This window comes from Polyodon spathula, chromosome 2 (assembly GCF_017654505.1).
Source record: "Polyodon spathula isolate WHYD16114869_AA chromosome 2, ASM1765450v1, whole genome shotgun sequence".
NCBI lineage: Eukaryota > Metazoa > Chordata > Actinopteri > Acipenseriformes > Polyodontidae > Polyodon > Polyodon spathula.
The window spans coordinates 98,318,581-98,340,860 of record NC_054535.1 but is presented as its reverse complement, the minus strand read 5'-3'; the positions used below and the strand labels follow the sequence as shown (position 1 = coordinate 98,340,860).

The following is a 22,280-nucleotide window of genomic DNA, read 5'->3' as shown; positions in this document are numbered from 1 at the left end:
ATTGTAGAACTATTTACTGGCAGAAAATCACACTTAAATGTGTGACATTTTTTTAATCTGATTTACAAGTCAACAGCATTTTTTACTTTTAGGTTTACAGTTAAAAGCTCACAGAAAATAGAGGCTATCAAAAAATCAGATTTTTATGTCAACCATTTAAAAGTGTTTCAGCAGCAATGTTTCCATCTCCTCCTTACCGCCCTGAACCCCGTATCGATTCTGCATACTTTTCTCCCTGAAAACATTGGGGTTCCTGGTCAAGACGGTCTGTAGCAGAACTGGGATATCCCCCTCTGGATCATCACTGCCAAGGTTATCCTTCAACTCTCTGCAAAAAAAAAAAAAAGCAAATTATAACCTATTAAAAAAAAACATGATACAGAACTGGTTAAAAACCAGAAAGCAGAGTCATTGTGAGTGGTATAAAAAATTGGTGGGGATGGGGTTCTTAGTGAGGTAAAGGGTGTACTTGGACCCTTACTGTTCCTTATTTATATAATGACTTGGACTAAGACACACATTGCAAGATTGCTAAATTTGCAGATGATACCAAACTTAGGGAGAGGAGTGAAACCGCAGACCAGATAATTGAGAGGGATTTGGACCCGCTCTGTAACTGGGCAATCTTGTAGCACATGAATTATGATGTTAAGAAATGTAAAGTATTGCATATTGGGTGTAGTAATCAACTTTATAAAGTATAAAAAGAACATAGTAGGGGACGAAGACTTTGAAAAAGATCTCAGGGTTATAGTGGAGTCATCATTAAAAGTATCTCACCAAAGCCATCATTAAAAAGGAAAGTAGAATGTTAGGCTATATTGCAAATAGGTATCAGATTTTGACGGTATGATAACGGTCAAAAAATACACCACGGTTATCGGCGTACTGCAGTACTATGTAATGTTTTTTGTAATCCGTTTTTAAATGGCTATTTAAAGAAATACACTCAAGTGATTTTTTTTAACAAGAAAAATAACTTTAAACTACAGTTTTAAAAGAAATACAACACACTGGTACTACAGTTCTATCAGGCATTACCTAACGAAGTAGTGTTCATGGGCTCAGTCTGGAACGATAGGGGGTAAGGATGTGACCACTGCAACTGAACACCCTCTTCATCTTTATCAGTTTGGACGGCATCCTATTAGTTAACACAGGGATTTTAACCGGGGGTATGCGTACCGCTGGGGGTACTTCTAGGGTGATAGGGGGTACGTAGGACAACTCAGAAATGCACAAATAAAAATGAAAGAGAAAATAATTATCTTTTAATTTTTTAACAGTATTATATATTCTCTAAACCACGATGTATACTTATTTAATCTTTGTTTAGCAGCTCAAAGAGAACGGCTAATCACGTCCACATTTTCCACCTGTACGCACAAGTGGTTTCGATTGCGTGGATTTCCACTCTGCTATATAGGTGAAGCAGGTGTCTGGCGATTGTGCCTAGAGAGCGTTATGTGCTGCTCATGATCTGTTTTCAGCTTGTCGTATCAGTGAAGCAGTGTTTCTGCGTTTTTTGGAAGTACAAATGCTCTGGTAAACATAAATAGTCATCATACTTTGACGGTTTTTGTTTATTACCGTGGCTGCATTTTATTAACAGCAATAGCGGCTGGTTGAATGTGTGTTCGTTGTTTGATGCATTTCTTACTTGCAACAGAAGGAAAACACAAGTCAGAAAGTGCAAAGCGACAAAGTTATACAGAGCCCCTTTGGATCATTTTTTAGTTGGTAATTAATTATAGTTTTTTTCTTAAGGTTAATGTTTTTATATTGTAAACATTTTAAAATGTCACATACAATTAGGCTGAGGTGAGAAGTAAATAGTAACATGACAAACACTCACAGTGCAGACTATTTTGTATTACTTATAATTACTTTTCCCAATAGAAAGTGAAAGATTCCTAATTACTACCTTTTAATTCTTTGCATCCAAGTTTCCAGAATGAAGCCTACTGTTTGGTTTTCTGTCTCAGTCCCAGACTGTTGTGTAAATTATATATTAAATAAACGGGAGAAAAAAAGAAAATGTGGTAACCAGATTATTCTGCCTCTTATTGCAAATGTGGTACCATTCATAGAGCGAAAAATGTAAAGGGTACTTTAGCTGAAACCTCCCGACAGTTTCAAAAAAAGATTGAAAACCCCCCAAGTTGAGAAGCAAAGTGTTACCCAGCAATAGCCAATCGAGCGCATTTTAAGATATGCAGTGCCCGCCCACTGATCTCTCAGCAGTGCAAAACTTAACGATGAGAAGATGGTTTATTTATTTATTTATTTATTGGACTACATGTTAACAGCAACGAACATAAAGGAAAGAAGAAATGTTAAGGTGGATACGACACCGTTGCAAGGTTAAGTGGCATCTAAGGGACTTTTTTTTTTTTCATGAGATACAATTGTATTAATTTTTGAATACATAAAACCAAAATCCCTATAACATTCAACTCGAGAAGACAGCAACATCTTTTCAATACCGTTGAAAATTAAAAAAAAAAACAATACAAATGCCTGTAGCATCTTAGACTTAGTTATACAGTAGTAAATACAGACTTTTCAATTCTCTGCATTGGTGTGTGCTTACTGCGTTTCTCTTGACCGATACAATAGATAATAGCTACTGTTGCTTCTTTGGTTTGGTAAATTAATAGGAAGGCAGTGATGAAAAGTAGTGACTTGTTCTTGCTGACATCTGAGTATTTGTGTTTCATTTACTGACAAATCACGTTTGCTAGCGATCATTGTTTAGTAGGGCGGTTTATATTAAACATGATGTCACTTATTTAATAGCCTACATAAAAAGAGACAAGATTCTGTACTTTTAATGAGATCCTCCCAGTATAGGATCCTCCCAGTAGAGATGTGCTAACAAGGGATGAGACTTGATGGCCACACTTTTCTTACACTTATGTAATAAGATTGTGTTACCAACATTTAAAACAAAATGGTGCTGTCCTTAGCCCAGCTAATCAGCACAAGCAGGAAAGTCAGTCAGGTCTGCGCCTCAGAACTTACTGTGAGCATAATAAACAAATCATGTGTGCAATTGCTTTCTTACTTTTAAAAAAAAAAAAAAAAAAAAAAAAAAAAACAAACACGTTTGATGCTGCAGTGTTTATATCACTTCAATGACTGTAAATGTCTATGTAACATACATGTGGTCCGTGGAGACCTGGTTGAGGCTGTGTGCGAGCTGGGACACCAGGTTCTCATCCCGACAGGCCAGGAGACAGTTGACCTCTTCTGCAATCCTCCCATTGTACAGCAGGCTCTTGGTGGTGGTGGCAGGCAGAGGAGATGGAAGAGGGAGCTGGTTTAATACTAGGTTTAAAAAGAACAGAACAAAAGGTAATTAGGACTTGATTGAAAACCCAGAAAACACATGTAGCTAGCTGTCATCTTGTGTTTGAAGCAGTGTTGTACAATGCACAAAAGTCATTTATTAACTTTTTTTTTTTTTATCTGTTGTTAGAAAAAAAAAAAAAAAAAGGAATGAGCATCCCCAAATATTTTGCTTTCTAGTCAATTTAATACAAGAACCGCCATGCGGGACATTTTTGACTTTTCCTAAATGTAGAAATTAAATATCCTGACGGCATTTGATAGCCAGAATCGCAAAAATGTTAGTTACAAACAGTTCTAACTAGAACCATCACGCGGGTCAATGTGACCCACGCATTACAATAAATGTATTTTATTTTTAATATAGTGTAAGATATTCTATTATTTTTGTAAATGCAGCAAGCAAGACACGCCCCCTCCTCCTAGCACATGTTTTTCTTTTTTTTTTTTTTATTTCAAGCCTTTGTAGACTGACTATGAGACAGAGATTACTATGATAGTGGATTTGTCAAGATGCCAACTCAGTGAAAGCCTAGTTGCTTATTTTTCAATGGACCTGGGAGACAACAATCCTTCGTTTTGTTGGATGCAGATTACAATGCAGTCGTAAAACCGGAAGTAGGGTTATATTTTACTTTTCAGTAGTATTAGAAACAAAGATTTCGGTTTTACAGTTCAGTGTTTTGTATAAAGTACATCGTTGTAATGGGGGGGGGGGGGGGGGTTAGATTCCATTGTCACAGGAAATAAGTTAGCGTTTGCCTTTTTGAGCCTTTCTACGCATGTGTGAATCTTAGACCTTAAAGGCAAGGTTTTCTGCGTTTATTGAAAATTACAGAACGCCATTTGTATTTTTTATTTTTGAGAAACGAAAGCAAGCTTTGCATTGCAGACAGTAATTTGTTTAAATTTTGCCATCTTATTTATAGAAGTGTATTGCAGACAGTATTTTTTTTTTTTTTTTTAAAGGTTACATTTATCGTAATGTATATTTACGTTTCATTTGTATTATAAATACATTTTACCTTTAGGAAATTGCTCGCTGCATTTTAGGTTTTTTAACAAATATTTTAACATTACTTTGTCGGTATAATTTATGTCTATGCATATTTAAAATCACTACTTGCTAAATGTATATTTCCTTTAAAAAATGTTGTTCGTGGACATGTCATATACTGTGGGGTAAGCAAATAAGTGTTTAATTAAGTCTTTGTGTAAGCTCACTTAACAGTTATATTATTTTCATGATAAATTGCTCGGTGACTTTGAACCTTTTCAATAAATTGAGTGGGAACAAACACTTCTCTCCATGTAGAGAATAATATTTTTGACGTTATAATTAAGTCTGCGTAGGGCATCTCTAAACCTGTTAATATATAAAATGTACACATTTTTAGTGGAAGATCTGTTTTTAAGGTCTATAATTTGAGAAACGCACAAAACGATTGGCTTCCCCATACATACCGTCCTAAATTGCAGTTACATTATTTATATGAATATCTGTAATCCGAGTTGACATGCTGGATGTACATGCACGTACAGCACTAAATACTGTAGTAGTAATTCAGACAGCTCTCCAATTTAATGTAGTACCCTGTGCAAATATCTGATCCTCACTTCTACAATAAAGTTGCTATTCATCAGTCGTTGTATTTCAGGAAAGATAAAATGTCATATCAGAGGTTATACTTTTTACTTGCAGATTATTGTGAAACTCTGTGAGAACTTGCTCTTAACTTTTTCATTTTTCTAACTATTCAATTTACCTATATCATTGCCTCAATCGTGAATCATCTGAGGTCAATATGAGGTTTGGAAGAAGGGGAATTAAAAAAGTGAATCCTAAACTCCTGTGTCTGCTGGTCCGTCCGAACCAGCAGACACAGGAGTTTGCAAGCTACAGGTCCAGCCCGAGGCAATTTTTTCTTTGGTAACCTCCATGAAGTTCCTGTGTGTGTACATATGCACACACACACACGTTTTTGGTCAAACACATTTTAATAGTAAGCAGCAAAAATGTCTGTTCTCAATAATTTAAACATGGAATCGTCATTTGACTGTGTTAAAATAAGTTATTAGTGAGATTTCTTTCATACTTATTAACTATAACATTTCTCATTCTTTTTGAAAATGTATGAAAGTGTATTTCATCGCTCGTTTTATTCTAGTGCAGTTCTAAATCTATCGGCGTGAAGAATTTCACTGCTTGAGGGGAAACTATCTATACAAATTAAGCGTTTGATTGAGAGGCAAGTGTCTGATAGCTTGACCGGCATTTCAAAACTGGCCGACAGCTTTCAACACTGTCTTATGACCGCAGTATATAATTGCACATCAACATAAATCGCAAGACAAATGCATAAGGTTTCTGATACAGTATGTCACACATACAAATTATATATGTACTTATGTCTCTTTCACTGTATTATTTTTTACAAAGAAAACCTAATATAAATATCTGCAGCAATTACAAATTTAAAATGACAACTCTGGTGAGAGTTTGACAGGTCTTTGTAAACTGGGAATTAAACTTAACGCCTACTATTAAATAATAGATAATATGCCATATTAGAAACTGTTATTACATTTTAAAACACAAATATAATTGTACATAAAAATAAATTGCACAACATATGATAACTTATTTCTGTTTATGTCATAACCCATATTCAAAATAATGCATCTATTGTATTTATTGCAAGTACATGTACGAAGAAAACCTATAATATAATTAAAGTAGCCAGCAATTAAATGTAAACTTTGTAAACTACATATCCTAAAGTTAACCTCTTATTAAATAATTATATGAAAAACATGATATTAATATTACAACGACATGTTTCCGATGTTTACCACATATACCGAAGCTTTTAACAAAGATCCTGACAACATTAAGAGTAAAACAATTTACTAGACATTGGAAACATCGCAATAACAGCCTGTTCTGAATAAAAGTACACAGACAGAAAGTCGACGGCTTAACCTTGCCTTTAAGCTCTACGATTCGTGCATGCGTACAAAGCCTCAAAAAGGCAAACGCTAACTTATTTCACTGCTAACTTATTTCCCATGAAACCGTCTTTACCAGCAATGTCTTTATATTGGATTTATTGTCTGTTTATGCATGACATTCCATTGAGAAGGAATGTTTGAAGGAATGAGGTTTGTCGTCTTCTATAAAAAGTGACGCAATAGACTAGAGTTAAGGAATAAGAGGAAAAATAAGCTAGGTAGCATTTGTGAAATTTTCAAGCAATAATAAGAAAAGCCTAACCTGGGCAGGACACTTGCATTAATATATTATTTTTATTTTCTACATTACGTTTTAGAATAACAGTACTGAATTTAATCTTCTATTTACAATTGACCAGCCTACTTATTCTCATGTTGGCATGCACCCATTAGGATTCCCACATGTATGTTTGTTTTTTTCCTGCTGGGCAGAGTGAGATTCATTCTCCCAAAATCTATCCAAGCCTATATTCAGTTCTCTCTCTTTTGTGTCTTCATAATGGAAACACTGCTGCACACTTTGCACAACTAAGAAAAAAGGCAAACATACTAGCATTCAGTTAGATTATTTAATAAACAGTTTTCAAAAAGTACTGTGACAGACTGTGAATGAAGAGAACAAATCTGTAAATGGAAATCTACCTCCCGACCTGGGAGGGCGCTAAGTAAGGTTGGTGGTATGCCTTCACAGGGATGGGCGGACTCGATGGTAGGACAGAAAAGGAAGTCGAGGTGAAAGGGCATAGCTGTAAGAACAGCTCTATTGCGATCAGCTGTGTTGCGCAAGGCGATTGGCTCAAACGTGGCGCCACACTGCTCACAGGGAGGAGTTTAGCAGTATAAACGGGAAGCAGCAATGCGAGTACGACCCCTTGCGCTGACACACTAACAAGCCGGAACACTGCTGCTGCTGTTTTTTGTATTTTGGCAGAGGACTACTAATTGGGAGATGAAGCAACAGAGCAAGCACAAACCCCCGGAGCATCCTCACTACCACCTCGGCACAACACCACAGGGCACAACCTGTCACAACACCACAGGGCACCTGCACTTGCACACACCCTCAACCTGTACGTGCACCTTGGATTGGGAGAAGTGGTTATTATTGTTGGTGAACTTTCTGTTACTGATACCATTGTCGGTAGATGGGAAATTGAAAATAAAACGAGACTATTGTAAATACACTTTTCTTTGTGGACGTTTGAGCATTGCCGCACCACTCACATCCTGTTCACAATTACTGTATTATGGAAATTTGCTATTGTTAGTTTTAGTGAAATTTTAAAAAGCATGTGAAGTCTTAACTTAAGAAATTTAATTTTTTTTGTCTGGATATGAGTAAATGAAAAACACACATTCGAAGTCCTTGAACTGAAAAAGGAGTAATTAAAATACATAGGCGATTCAATATTTATTTAACACACAACACCACAACAAGAAAAGTTAATGAAAAATACTTAATGCTGTATTTGAAAATCATTGGAAAACAGCTGCATCCCAATCAGGTTGTAATTAACTCCATCAGTCAACTACTAATACTTGAAATTTCTGCTGTTTTGAGTTTCATTACATCATATATCTAAACTTAATTCAAAACGTAGGTGAACAAAAACATCAAAAACAATAAAAAGCTTAGTTGCTTGTACTGTAAATCCTTTTTGAAGCAGATGAAACACTGAAAATCACATCTTCAGATTGGGTTAAGTTGGAAGTAAAGAGCCACTTTAAATTATGTCCAGTTAAATGTTATCCAGTTTAAAGTCCTTGGTGTCCATTTCCTTCAAAACCCGTTCAACATCAACTTAAAAATATGTTATCACTAAAATTGTTGTTGTAAATCCTCAGTGCCAATGTTCTTTAATTCAACAGGAGTCCCAGATATCAAGCCAACTTCAACCATATTCCGTGTGTGTCGCTTCAAATAAAGCACAGCCAGTCGGACGAGCATCCAGATAGTGCATCCATAATCCCTTTATGTTAAGCCATGTTTGGAGAATAAAACAAAAATCTCACCAGGAAATCAATATAAAATTTTCACTTTTTTTTTCATATCTTTAACAAAATAAAGTTTCATCACCATTAAAATCACTTGGGGAAACTAAATATGTGCATAGTTAAGAATGTTCAACCTCTAGAGGAAAAAATTACCAGTATTTGCCATAATCTGCCTAAAACCAACACAAGTGTTTCTGGAAGAGGTTCCGGTATTTCTTATATACATTTAACAGCTATGTAATGCTATGTAAACCATGTTTACTTACAGTCTGTGAGGCTAGCAATCCCAGCGAGAGTGGTGATGGGAACATGAGGCATATCCCCATTCATCCTGAAGTTGTGCGGCGATCGTGTCTATGCACAGATAGCTGTCTCGTCACCAGCTAATGTTACTTCACATCTCCCAAGCGCTAAAAGGAAAAACAAACACTATTAGCAACTCTCTCTGTGAATCAATTAACAACAGAGCAGGAGGTCATCAAAGTTGGTTTGTCATAAGATCTTTAGTTCACAGCACCGATACACAGATTGTTTTTAGTCATCTCCACCAGAAAAAACAGAAGCTTAAAACTCTACGGCAGAGAAAATCAAATGTTATTTTAGCCACTGAAACCTGTAGACTATATTAAACTAGGATTATCAATCTTTCTTATCCAAGGCGACTGAAAGAAGACAGCAAACAATTCAACTAAATTAAAAACAAATGGAGTCACGTTCCCAAGTACTAGGGGCTTTATATATATATATTACACACACAGTGCCTATATTTCTTTTCATTTATCTACCCATTCTACCCCACAACTTCCAAGTGAAAAAAACATTCTAGAAATTTGTAGAAAATTAATTAAAAATAAAAACTGAAATAGCTTGGTTGGCTAAGTGTCCACCCCCCTCGTAATAGCAATCCTAATTAGCTGAGGTGTAACCAATTGCCTTCAGAATCACACACCAAGTTAAGTGGCCTCCACCTGTTTTAAAAATGTAGTGATTCACATAAGTTCAGGATAAATTCAGCAGTTCCTGTAGTGCATTTCAAAGCAAAGACTGACCCATGAGCACCAAGGCGCTTTCAAAAGAACTCCGGGACAAAGTTGTTGAAAGGCACAGATCAGGTGAAGAGTATAAAACATTTTCAAAGGCCCTGAATATCCCTTGGAGCACGGTCAAGACTATTATTAAGAAGTGGAAGGTGTATGGCACCACCAAGACCCTGCCTAGATCAGGCCGTCCCTCCAGACTAGATGACACAGCAAGAAGGAGACTGATCAGAGAGGCTACCAAGAGGACAATGGCAACTTTGCAAGAGCTACAGGCTTTTATGACCAAGACTGTGTGCATGTGACAACAATATCCCAAGCACTCCACAAATCTGGCCTGTATGGTAGGGAGGCAAGAATGAAGCCATTACTCAAGAAAGCCCACCTTGAATCCTGTCTGAAGTATGCAAAAAAACCCTTGGGAGATTCTGTAGCCATGTGGAGAAAAGTTTTGTAGTCCGATAAAACTAAAATAAAACTTTTTGGCCTAAATACGCATTACGTTTGGCGCAAACCCAACACAGCGCATCACCCAAAGAACACCATCCCTACTGTGAAGCATGGTGGTGGCAGCGTCATATTATGGGGATGTTTCTCATCGGCAGGGACTGGGGCACTTGTCAGGATAGAAGGGAAAATGAATGGAGCAAAATACAGAGAAGTCCTTGAGGAAAACCTGCTGCCCTCCGCAAGAAAGCTGAAACTGGGACGGAAGTTCACCTTTCAGCACGATAACGACCCAAAGCACATAGCCAAAGCTACACTGAAGTGGCTAAGGAACAAAAAGGTAAATGTCCTCGAGTGGCCCAGTCTGAGCCCTGACCTAAATCCAATCAAAAATTTGTGGCATGACTTGAAGATGCTGTCCATCAACACTCCAAGGAATCTGACAGAGCTTGAATAGTTTTGTAAAGAATGGTAAAATATTGCCAAATCTAGGTGTGCAAAGTTGGTAGAGACCTATCCCAACATACTCGCAGTATATATCGTATATATATATATATATATATATATATATATATATATATATATATATATATATATCAAAAAACAAAAAAAAAACACACCTTACAAAGTAAACCCTTAAATCACTTTTTATTCCGACTGGTCTTAAAATCTTAATGACATTGTGGGTGTAACAAGGATGTTTTTCAGTGCACAAAGACTAAGCCATCCAGATCAAAGGTTACCACACATAAACATTATGGGTTAAGACACTCATTCCACAGAATAAAAGGCAGCTACCATTACTCTGCCACTGCATCTAATTCCAGACTTTAAACCCAATCATGTGAATATTGATGTTTGGCCAGTGTTGTTTAGCAATTAATTAATGATAGATACCATAGGAAGTTAATGTCTTTTCTTAGAATGTTTAACTATCATGCAATATATACTACCTGGTGTTCTTGCATTTTTTCTTGTAGAATTCCTAGGTAATGGAGAAACATTAAAACTTTTTGTATAGTCACTAGCCCCCTGTAACGCTGAAGATGACACTCTGGGATCCTTCAAGAAGCTGCTTGATGAGATTCTGGGATCAATAAGCTACTAACAACCAAACGAGCAAGATGGGCCGAATTGCCTCCTCTTTCTGTTCTTATGGAAATAATCCCAAACTTGCTGATATTCCAGAGCTTTCTGAAAACAGCCAAAAACTAACAATTTCCATGGAAAATTGATAATTAATAAGGCATTTGTTTAATTGAAAACAATTAGGGGGAAAATGCACAAAAATAAATTCTCATTATTTTGGTAAACTCTACTTCCTTTAAAATCTTAGGTGAGTACAACACAGCCCTGTGGGAAGACCCAGTTCAGTATGTCACTGCAGCGTCTACTGATATTCAACAATAGTATTATTACAATCACGTGCGTGAGATTAAATGAAATGTGATTGAACTGAACGCTAAATAATATAATTCATTGAACAATGTCCCAAGCGGCTCTGGAAATAGCCATATCAAAGTTAAAGCTGTAGAAACTCCTGTTGTGCTGAGCCTTTTGTTGGAATTGATCAGCGGTGCACATCAAAGGCTAGAAATAGGTATCTGCAGTTCAAATAGCAACACTAAGTTACTAAATTGAAAAACATAACATCTATCAAGGTCTTGTACACACAGTATAATTTGTGTATGAAAACTGTAGGGGGATTTGTGCATGCCTGGAGCAGTCTAAAGTGCAGATTATTGAAAGTATCCTAAAAGAAGAAGTTCATTGTATTAATGAAAGAATTGTGCAGTATTTTACATCTTAAAAAAAGTCATATCATCTACTATGATTGTTAAATTCAGAATTAAGCTACCAGTAACTGAAAAACAAAAGCTTTCAATGCATGTAGAAATGCAATTATAGCCAACCAACAAAGTACAAATGCCAAAGCCACGCTGTTCTGACAGAAGTCAAGATGTGGTGTGTGAACTCACTTTCCAACATGTTTCCTGACCATCACCTTTTAAAACAACACCCTTTGTTTAGCAAAAAAACTAAAAGAAAAAATAAAGAAGAAAAACACACCACAGAACATCTGCATTTTTTGTAAAACAAACTAGGCCTACATCAAAATAAAACTTGCAAAGTCAAAATTACCAAATCCACTGCAGACATTTTTTTGGGGGTTTGCATTATTTTATTTATTTATTAATTTATTTGAGTAAGATTCCTCAGTTGTCTTTATTTAATGTGCCACAATATTTGTTGAAGGATACTGTACTGTGTATGGTGCATGCATGACAATGAAACAATTAAAAAGTTGATGAAACCAAACAGACTGTTCCATGGAACTGCAGTAAACTACATGGCTCCCTCTGCTGTCCATCTGAGTAGCAAGGCTTAAGTTCCTGGACATCAGCACATGCACACCATTTCACTGAAAAGACAACTAGAAAAATGTTCTCCATGATTAATTGCTTGTTGTGTGGTGGTTTTCTGATATCGCCCAAAAATCTAAAACCAAATGACAGACCGAAATGTACACTTCGAGTTGTTGGCCTTTATTAACACAAAACAGCATTCTACAGTAGCAAAACTGTTCACATACAGCAAATTCATAGAAACAAAACCATTTAAAAGTTCTAAGGTCTTTACAATGAAACATGCACATTTACAAAGGTTTGCAACGTTGTTCTCAAATTTAAAAGTAACAAAAACTAACAGTTCTTAAGCAAAGTGAACCAAGATCAGATCCATGCAGCTTTATATATATATATATATATATATATATATATATATATATATATATATATATATATATATATATATATATATATATATATATATATATAAACTGGGCTAAGTTAGCAATGAAACAGTCAGAATTGAGCTGCACGAAAAATTGGATCTTCATATAGCAGTACCATAGAAAGGTTATAAAAAAAAAAAAAAAAAAAAACTCAACTGGTATTTAGAATTATTAGAAAATTGACAACTGACAACACATATGAAATATCTTGTTCATCATCAGCCACAATGATCTTGAAAAAAATACGGTATTTCATCTAAACTCTGTAATAAGCCTGAATACAAATAAACTATACATGTTTTTCACACTTTTTAATTATAATATTGAAGTGAGGTTTCTACTGCAGCAATTGCATGCATTTCATTGTATAGCTTGGTTATAATTACAGGTCAGTTTAGCTTAGCAGGGTTCGGGTTAGCAAGAATCGTCTGTATAACATTCTGTTACATGGTATAGGCACTTGTGCTGACCTTTACTTTTGTTCTGAAGGAAAGCATGTGTGAAGAAGTTTTACATTTGATAAACTTTTTAAATTTATTTTTCACATTTCTTGAGCTTCGATTACATATTGTTGAATTGATGCATCAAATTAATGTGCAGTCCAAAGTGCCCCACTGCCAGTCTGCATTTAAACATTGATTATGCAGTTATGCTCTTATATAGGCCAGAATGAGACGATGTTGTGAATAAAAGTTGAATTACATTTACCTGTTCGTCTCATATATGCAGTTTTCTGCCTTTGTTTTATCCTATTCATTAAAGAATTAAAACGCAGTACAAAAAGCAAGAATCCCAAATTGAAGGTGAACTTTTATTCAAAAATCAATCATGACATGAATTGTTTCAAGTGCACAAAATCTTAAACCAACATGCAAGAATCCCAAAGTGAGCTTGTATTCCAAATCAACCCAACGTGAAAAGTTTGAAATGAAAAGTTCATCAGGGCCTCAATTTTATTTTTTTTTTTTCTTTAATCAATTTTGCTTTGCCGCATGCATGGTTGCATGAACAAGCCAAAGTGCGTTTTCACAACCTGTATTCAGAACAGCGATATGCCTGTGTTACACCTATTTTCAAACAATCAAAATAGTTTCCAGCTTTGTTGCAACATAAGGATTTTTGTTTCTTAGGCACAATTACACAGAGCACGCTTTTTATTAAGACAAAAGAGTTGACTTCCCTGCGGAGGTGTCATCCCCTGCGTACAGACTGGGATGTTGACAGTGTGTGTATTATTTTTAGTTGATTTTTTTAATTGGCTCCAGGATCCCGGGCCACGTTCATTATAATTAAGGGCGTTATAGCGAGACTGTACTGTACTTGATAAACCATAAAAACATTTAACTTTTTTCAACACAATATTTATTATGCATTCTGTGAAGAGATACATATATAAAACATGTTATTCTATGACCTGAGGGACCTTACAATACTTTGTGAAAGTTTGTATACTTTGTTGAAAAATATTGATGTTTGGGCAAATTACATGACACTGTTTCCCAAGTGATTGCAGTGTCATAATACACATTTATTCTCAGGGTCTTTGTAAGCAATAATGGACACTACTCGATTTATTTTCTCAAAATAAATATTTATAAATAAAATATATTGCTCTCATTCCATTATTATTAGTGATTAAGAAAAAAAAAAAAACCTACCTGACCAATTTAATTCTTGAAACATTATCTGCTTATATCCACTCATTTCTTGATATGTATAAATGTAAAAAAAACACCAGACCAAACAAATATTCCAATATAACTAAGTCAAATACATATTATTTACAGTGTTTTCCCATTTTTCCTGTGATGTTTCCATGGTGCTTGAAAATGTCTGTGATGTCACACAAAGAAAAGAAATAAAACAAGCAGGCAAGGAATTCAATTCCTCCCCTATCCACTGATATGTGTTTACAATATATTACTGCCAAGTATGGTGGCCCAACAAGTCAAAGAAATTAAGGGTGTTTATCGTATTTACCCAATCTCGGGCCCAGAATGACACTTCAGAACGAGTGTTTACACGGCCACAGTCCTTAAACAGACATAATAAAAAGTGTTCTCATTTGAATGCGAGTTGTGCCTTGCCCTTTAACTATCATGTATTTTTAGTTATTGAATCTTCTGATAATAATCCTAATATTTGTTCTTGATTTTGAAAAATAAAATGCTGCTGATGCATTATTATTTAATAATGTGCATGTGATAATTAACAAAAGTTCATAGAAAAATATAAAAAGTTGTATGACAAACTTGTGGCAAAAGATGAATGCCAAGCAATGGAATTTATGGAATATACAAGCAGCCATTTATAAAGAAGAGTCATTAGCTCCCTGAGGAATTCGAAGAGAAGCTTTTAGAATTTCAGAGTTTTAGTATTAGGCTCAGTTCTAAAAACACAGTACAAGATTGGACAGATCAGAAATGTGTACAGGTATGAGTAATCACAACTGAAAATGAAAAGCAGCACATAACTGTAATGCTCTGTGTAATTGCAGACGGCCGCAAACTGCCTCCATATGCATAATTGAGGTTGTATCTTTGTAAATGCATATTTGATGTTTTATTGTTTCCTCAAATTAAGAGTGATTATATATATATATATATATATATATATATATATATATATATATATATATATATATATATATATATATATATATATATATACACACAGACATCAAAAGAAACGTATCACTATTATAACCCATTCATTTTCGAAATAAATAAGGTATATACATTATGGACATTGACAATGTTTTTGGTTTCTTTTTATTCACTCGATTATTCATCCATGACCATGACACACTTGAGTGGCTGACTGAAGCATATGCACTTAATCGCCTAATTAGTGAGACAGTTGATTGGACACTGGATATGGAATGATTTCAGCTGTTGAACTGCAAGGTTGAATAAAAGCAACGTCTATCAAGAGAGCAGCACCTTTGTGCAAACGGCATGTTGGAGGGTGGACTAGGGCAGTGTACTGTGGCTCGTTGTCTTGGGTGCTCACAGCAAGCAATTTCAAACTTGGTGAGACTGTATAACCAGACACACACTGTCAATGACAAGCCACGAACTCGGAGACCAAGAGTCACAACACCTGCCCATGATCGACAGATAATTTTGCAGCACCTTCGTGATGTCAATTGTTAAATCAGCACAATAAAAAGTCACTGCACCTGCTCCAATCTCAACTAGATCTGGTCGACCCCATCGTGCTAACACGAACAGAAGTGAAAATTTTTAGAAGCCCAAAATCTTTTTCGTGTTCAGGGTGGGGTTGTCTGCAAATGACTCCATTGCAATGCAGAAAATCCACTAAACCCAAACTTAACATCCAAAAACACAACCTTACTGTAGCAGTGAGCAGCAGCACCCCAGTGCGCATCGGTCTTCCTATTAAAATTACAGTACCAGATTAGATGCGCAGTACACAACAGAGTACTGTCATTTTTGCTGTATGCAGAATAAAAAAACACAAATAGCAACCTACATATTCTACATTTGTTTAATTCTAACAAATAATATTCATAAAATAATCAGAACAGTGCAACAATTCTACATTGTTAGAATGTATTTGATATTGTTTTGGCCAGGTTACAATATTTCAATCAATCAATGTATTTTATATAGCACCTTTCATGGCAGTGCCATCCCAAAGCTCTTTACAGGAAAAATACAACTGTTTTTTTTTTTTTTTAATAAAAAAAAAACATTACGAAACATTTGACATTTAAAGAAAGAGTACAATGTCAATTGAAATAAAAACATGATTACAAACATTACAAAACGATTTACATAAAAATACAAAGTACAATGTCATAACTAAAATAAACAAGATTAAAAAAAACATAAAATGTTTCACATTAAAAAAAAAAAAAAAATCTCCTGATTACAAAATGAAAGGTAAAACATATGTGTTTTTAGCAGTGCTTTACATTTCTCAAGAGAGTGAGAGCCTCTCACAACTAGTGGCAACGAGTTCCAAAGTTCAAGACCACTAGTAGAGAAACCCCCGACCACCCAAAGCAAAACACCTGGTCAAGGGAACAACCAGCAGCTTCGATGCCTAGAGATATAGGGATGCAGCAAGTCCCATAAATATTTAGGGCCAGGTCCTCAGACAGCCCTAAAGAATCTTTATAAAAAAAAAAAAAACGATAACTGAAAGGTATCCAATGCAAAGTTTCCAGACAGATGTAATATAGTCAGTTTGTTTTGTACTCGTCAGTATTCTTGCAGCAACAGCATTCAGCAGCATTGTGGACTAGTTGCACTATTCAGATTATTTTATCAACGTTATTATTTGTTAGAGTTAAACACATGTCAAATATTTAGATTGCTATTTGATGTGGTATTTTATTCTGCTGTGTACTACGCAGCAAATGTGGTACTGTAGCTTTGATTTGAAGACCGACGTTGCTGCTCACTGCTTGTTTTAGGGTGTCTTCGTGTTAGGGTCGACCCGATCTGGATAGGGTAACGGAGGGTAGATATATGACTGCTTATAACACGTAGCTTGTACCCTCTATGACAAGCACAGAGGAAAATATGTAGCCCTATGAGTTTTAAAGTAGGTAGCAGAACTACAGTCCCCAGAATGCACGGGGGTTGGTAAACAGGGCTAACCAGAAAGAAACAGTTTCTTATGAGGTGCTCCTGTCAATAATTAAGGACACAGGTGTATACAAACAGGGCAATGTGGCAGTTGTCTGTGGGAAGGCTATGACCTGTGTATAGACCTAAGGAAATGCCAAGAAAATGTATATTGAAACTTTGTTGGATTTGTGTGTTACACTGTTTAGTACATCGGAAAATGGCTTAAACCACACGATATTTAGTTAAAAAAAAACAAATGTTTAGTTAGCACTCCAAAGTGGAGTTAGGACTTTGTTTTCTTTTGTGTTACTGTGGCACTGCCCTGTAAAAACAACTGTGACAATAAATATACTGGCATTGCCTCGTTTAAATATATTTTCTAGCATAAGCTGTGTTTATTTACACCAGAAGGCAGTGGAAAAGATCCCGAAAGTGACAAAAGCTTACCCCCACCTTGTCACAATACTAAAAATAAATAAATAAAATAAAAACACACACACAAACCTGCTTTATATCAGGAATGCCGTGCAGGCATAATTCGTGATATAAACCGGGTTTCACGTTTGCCTATGAGAGCACATTACAAGTGCGAGAAAAAAAAAAAGAAAGAAAACTGTTAACACTAGAATTACCATAGCCGCTTTTTGAACGTCTTTTGCAATTCAAATTTAAATATCTCTGCATATGTGAATATCTCGTGCATGTCCGTTCTTTGTTACTAAATATTTGAGTTAAATACCCACAGTATTTCAGCTAAAGAATCATAACAATGAATAAATTGTAAACACTTGCTTCTTCAACCACCAGACCCGTTGTTTATGGGGCATACTGAAATCAATATAATATAGCCGACAATTTAGTCTGGGCCTTGTAATAATATCAAAGTAATTGTGAAAGAACATATTATATACATCTGTCAAGTGCTGAAACACTAATGAAAGTCATTCGACACATCACATATTATTGTTTATTTTATTAGCAGTTGTCACAAAATACACACACTGAATCACTGAACTTTTTACTCGTCTGCCTGTCCTCTGAATCAATTCAGCAAGTTTGTAACTGTCCTTTGTAATTCAATCTTGAAAACTTTGCAAACCCAGGTGTTGTGATCAATGCCTTGATCAGTCACCTCTTGATCATGAATGCCAATTATTTTGTATTAGGTGTAGGGAGACCATGTGGAGCTGAGGCTGATGAAGCCGTACTTGGGCAGAGGACAAAATGTCACCACTGACAATTTTATTTTTTTATTTCTCTCCATTTGGCAAGGGAGTTGAAGAAAACAAAAAAAAAAAAAAAACACCTTGGCAGGAACTGTGAACAAGGCAAGATGAGAGTTACCACCAAACAGCTCAAACCGTGCAAGCCCCCCTGCACTCCACTACACTCCTCAGGCAGAAAGACTGTGCCATGTTGAGGGTGTACAGGTGAAAAAAAAAAATACATTAAAAATTTGCTTATTCTAATCTCTCTGCACAAATCGATGACCATCGGAACTGATGCTTAACGAAAGCCAGACTTGCATTTCACAATGCAACGAAGTACAGCGTGGATATACTGAATCAAATGGCACGGCTGTATTCTGTCAAAGGTGGTTCTCGCAGGTGAGCTGTGGCTGTTTTTTTATATTGTTTTGGACCTGGCAGCCATTAACGCTTTGGTTTTATACAAGGAGTGCAGCAGCAACACAATCACTCGGAGGGACTTCATTTTGCAGCTAGCCCTGGAGCTAAGTCAAAAAGTCAAAATGAAAGTTTCCGTAACACTGAAAATATAGTAGTCCATCGCAGATCAGACTGCAGTTGGTGATGTAAGGGTGGATATGTAAAAAGTTGGATAAATTAATCCTGTTTAACATACAATTATACACAGCTGTAACAATTAATATATTCACACAATTATTGTTTTGAGATTCAGCTTTTATTAGGGAGCTCCCCAAATCCCTTGCTTAGAAAGCTACAGGGTATTAATGTGACGGGGTAGCTGTCTGCTGTGTGGGTGTGTGCACTCCTTGCTGAGTGACTCCCGCAACTCATCCGGCTATTTCGACTTGCTTACTCACTCTTCTGTATCCAGCCCCGGTTCTCATTCACTCAGATGTACGTCGGCGAATTTCAGCTTCTTTAGTCCAGGTGGCTTTGGTTTTACAGCAGTCCCGAGGTAAGAAAATGGAACCTGTTTATACGAGACACCTTGCTGGAACGCATCTACCTGCTCATTAGACACACCTGGTACTCACACACAGCAAGGCTCTCCCTGGAGCGTCAGGTATTTCATTAATTAATTACAACACTATTTATATACATTTACACAAAAAACCCTCTTGATACCATACTGTGTACAATAACATTAATGGTCGGGTAATTTACACAGTAGCAAAATAATACGTTTACAAAAAAATGAAAAATAAAAAAAAAAACTCATGGCAGATAAACTGTTAGGGCGGATGTGTGACGGGCAGATACACGACAGATTACTGCATAAAGTTGGCACCTCAATGGTTTATGCGATATATTGTACAGCAACATATATAACCTTGTACAATATATTTGCACTTCAAAAAACCAACAGCATGAACCATCACAACAGCCAGCTCCAACTGAGATGAAATAGACAAATAAAATTAAGGTTGGTCATCATGCTTATCCTGAACAAATAGACTGTTTAGACTAGACTTTACAGTGTTTAAAATAACCTGACATTAAGGGGGTTAATCCGTAACAAGTGACTAATATCTGGTAAGTATATTTTCTGGATATGTGACCCACCCCGTGAGAATAACAATTTGCAAAACCAAAACTACAAGGACATTCAGTACACTTGCTTTGTCTAAAATATTTTTTTTTCTTCTATAAAAAAATAGTAATAAAAAAAGCCAACTAAACTTGATATTGGAGAATGGTTACTTTCTGCACCATGTCTCCTGGAAAAGTTATTAGAACTATAACAGCCAAAGCATGCAAATACTGCCTGTAAATGAGCTCAGAAATGCACATCCAGCCAACACTTATGACCATAACACTACAGTGAAAGTGAAACCTAAAGTAAAAACCTCCTCTTTTGCTATTGCCAATGTCAAACTAAATACACAGCCTTGCAAGTAACAACTAAAGCACTATTTATTGTTTTTGTTTTTTTATTTTAAATATTTCAGGACTTTTGAAATAACTTAGATTGTCAATCTTGAAACTACGAAGTAATGTGAAATAAAATGATGCTGACTTTACATTTGGAATGATTTTTAAAGTTTCCTCTCAAACAGCACGCAATGCAATGCTTTGCTTTCATTATACAGTACCATGAAAAAGAATTTGCCCCATCTGATTTTCTGCATTTTTGCATATTTTTGACACAATGTTATCAGATTTTCAACCAAAATCTAACATTAGACAAAAGGGACCCCAAGTGAACACATAACACACAATTTTGATACTTTTCATTTATTTATTAAAGGTATGCAAGACCGATTGCCCCTGTGTGAAAAAGTAATCGCCCCTTTAGAATTAATAACTGGTTACGCCACCTTTAGCAGCAATAACTGCAACCAAACGCTTCCTGTAGTTATTGATCAGTCTCTCACAGTGCCTTGGAGGAATTTAGGCCCACTCCTTCATGCAGAACTGCTTCAACTCTGTGACATTTGTGGGTTTTCAAGCATAAACTGCTCATTTCAAGTCCTGCCACAACCTCTCAATGTGGTTTAGGTCTGGACTTTGACTAGGCCATTCCAAAACTTTAAATTTCTTGTTCTTCAACCATTCTGATGTAGACTTGCTTGTGCGTTTCGGACCTTGTCTTGCTGCATGACCCAGCTGCACTTCAGAATTATTGGTTCCTTCAATGATGGCAAGTCATCCAGGTCCTGATGAAGCAAAGCATCCCCAAATCATGACACTACCACCACCATGCTTGACTGTTGGTATGAGGTTCTTACTGTGGAATGCAGTGTTTGGTTTTCGCCAGACATAACAAGGCCCATTTTGGCCAAAAAGTTCCACTTTGACTTATCTGTCCATAGAACATTTTTCCAGAACTCTCTGAGGATCATCCATGTGCTTTTTGGCAAACTTGAGACGAGCACTCATTTTCTTCTTAGTGAGCAGTGGTTTTGCCCTTGCTACTCTGCCTGCCATGAATCCCATTTTTGCCCAGTGTCTTTGATGGTGGAGTCATGAACACTGACCTTAGCCGAGGCGAGAAAGGCCTGCAGATCCCTGGATGTTGTTCTAGGGTTCTTTCTGACTTCCTGGACGATTTTACGCCTTGCTCTTGGAGAGATTTTGCAGGACTGCCACTCCTGGGAAGAGTCACTACTGTCCCAAACTTTCTCCATTTGGACAATATCGCCCTGAATGTGGTTTGGTGGAGCCCCAGAGGCTTAGAAATGGCTCTGTAACCCTTTCCAGATTGATAGGCATCAATAACTTTTTCACACCTGAAGATTGCATGTTTGATTACTTTGCACACCAAACAAATGAAAGCAGCACCAAACTTTGGTGTCATTTTTTTCTCTCAGACTCCATCAATATACTACAACCTACAAAAAGATCTGACCAAATTCAAAGTGAAATATGTGCAAAAATGCAGAAATTCAGACAGGGGGCAAATACTTTTTCATGGCACTGTACTGTATGCAGGTGTCCTGAACCTGAGAACTGAAACAAAAACAAACCCCAGCACTTAGCAAACAACACTAACAACACACTGATCTTTGAAAACCTTTAGTTGCAACTTTTTCACTCGTGCATGCTACTATTCCAGTCGTGTACATGGTATATTCAGGATGAGGTTAGCAGTAATCCGATAGTTAAAATAAAAAAGTGGAATATGTAACCATCTAGCAGATTATTATTGAACTATTGAGTACACATATGAGAATTTAATCTGTGTTGCCTGGGATTTAGAAAACCTGTGATGAGCAAACTGGCTACAAAGGAAGTGCATTCTCACATAGCCAGAAGGTGAGTGCAGAGAAGAAATGGACTGGGAAATCGCTACCATTGTAGCCAATTTTCTTTCATATAGGTAAAGCACGTCTAT

General features: G+C 36.2%; 1 protein-coding gene across 6 annotated transcripts in view; it reads right to left on the bottom strand.

Moving 5' to 3' along the window:
- The window catches only part of LOC121304841 (nipped-B-like protein), a 65,703-nt gene extending 56,939 nt beyond the window's left edge, over window positions 1-8,764 (bottom strand). For 4 of the 6 annotated variants that reach the window (XM_041236254.1, XM_041236261.1, XM_041236276.1 and 1 more), the window contains exons 1-3: window positions 8,625-8,764; window positions 3,165-3,330; window positions 198-328 (exon numbers count right to left, since the gene is read on the bottom strand). In XM_041236254.1, coding sequence (XP_041092188.1) covers window positions 198-328; window positions 3,165-3,330; window positions 8,625-8,688 — 361 coding nt within the window. In that variant the 5' untranslated portion in view covers window positions 8,689-8,764. The remainder of the gene's footprint in view (window positions 1-197; window positions 329-3,164; window positions 3,331-8,624) is intronic. The other 2 variants (XM_041236268.1, XM_041236291.1) reach the window with 1 other exon arrangement.
- Window positions 8,765-22,280: the final 13,516 nt, after the last annotated feature.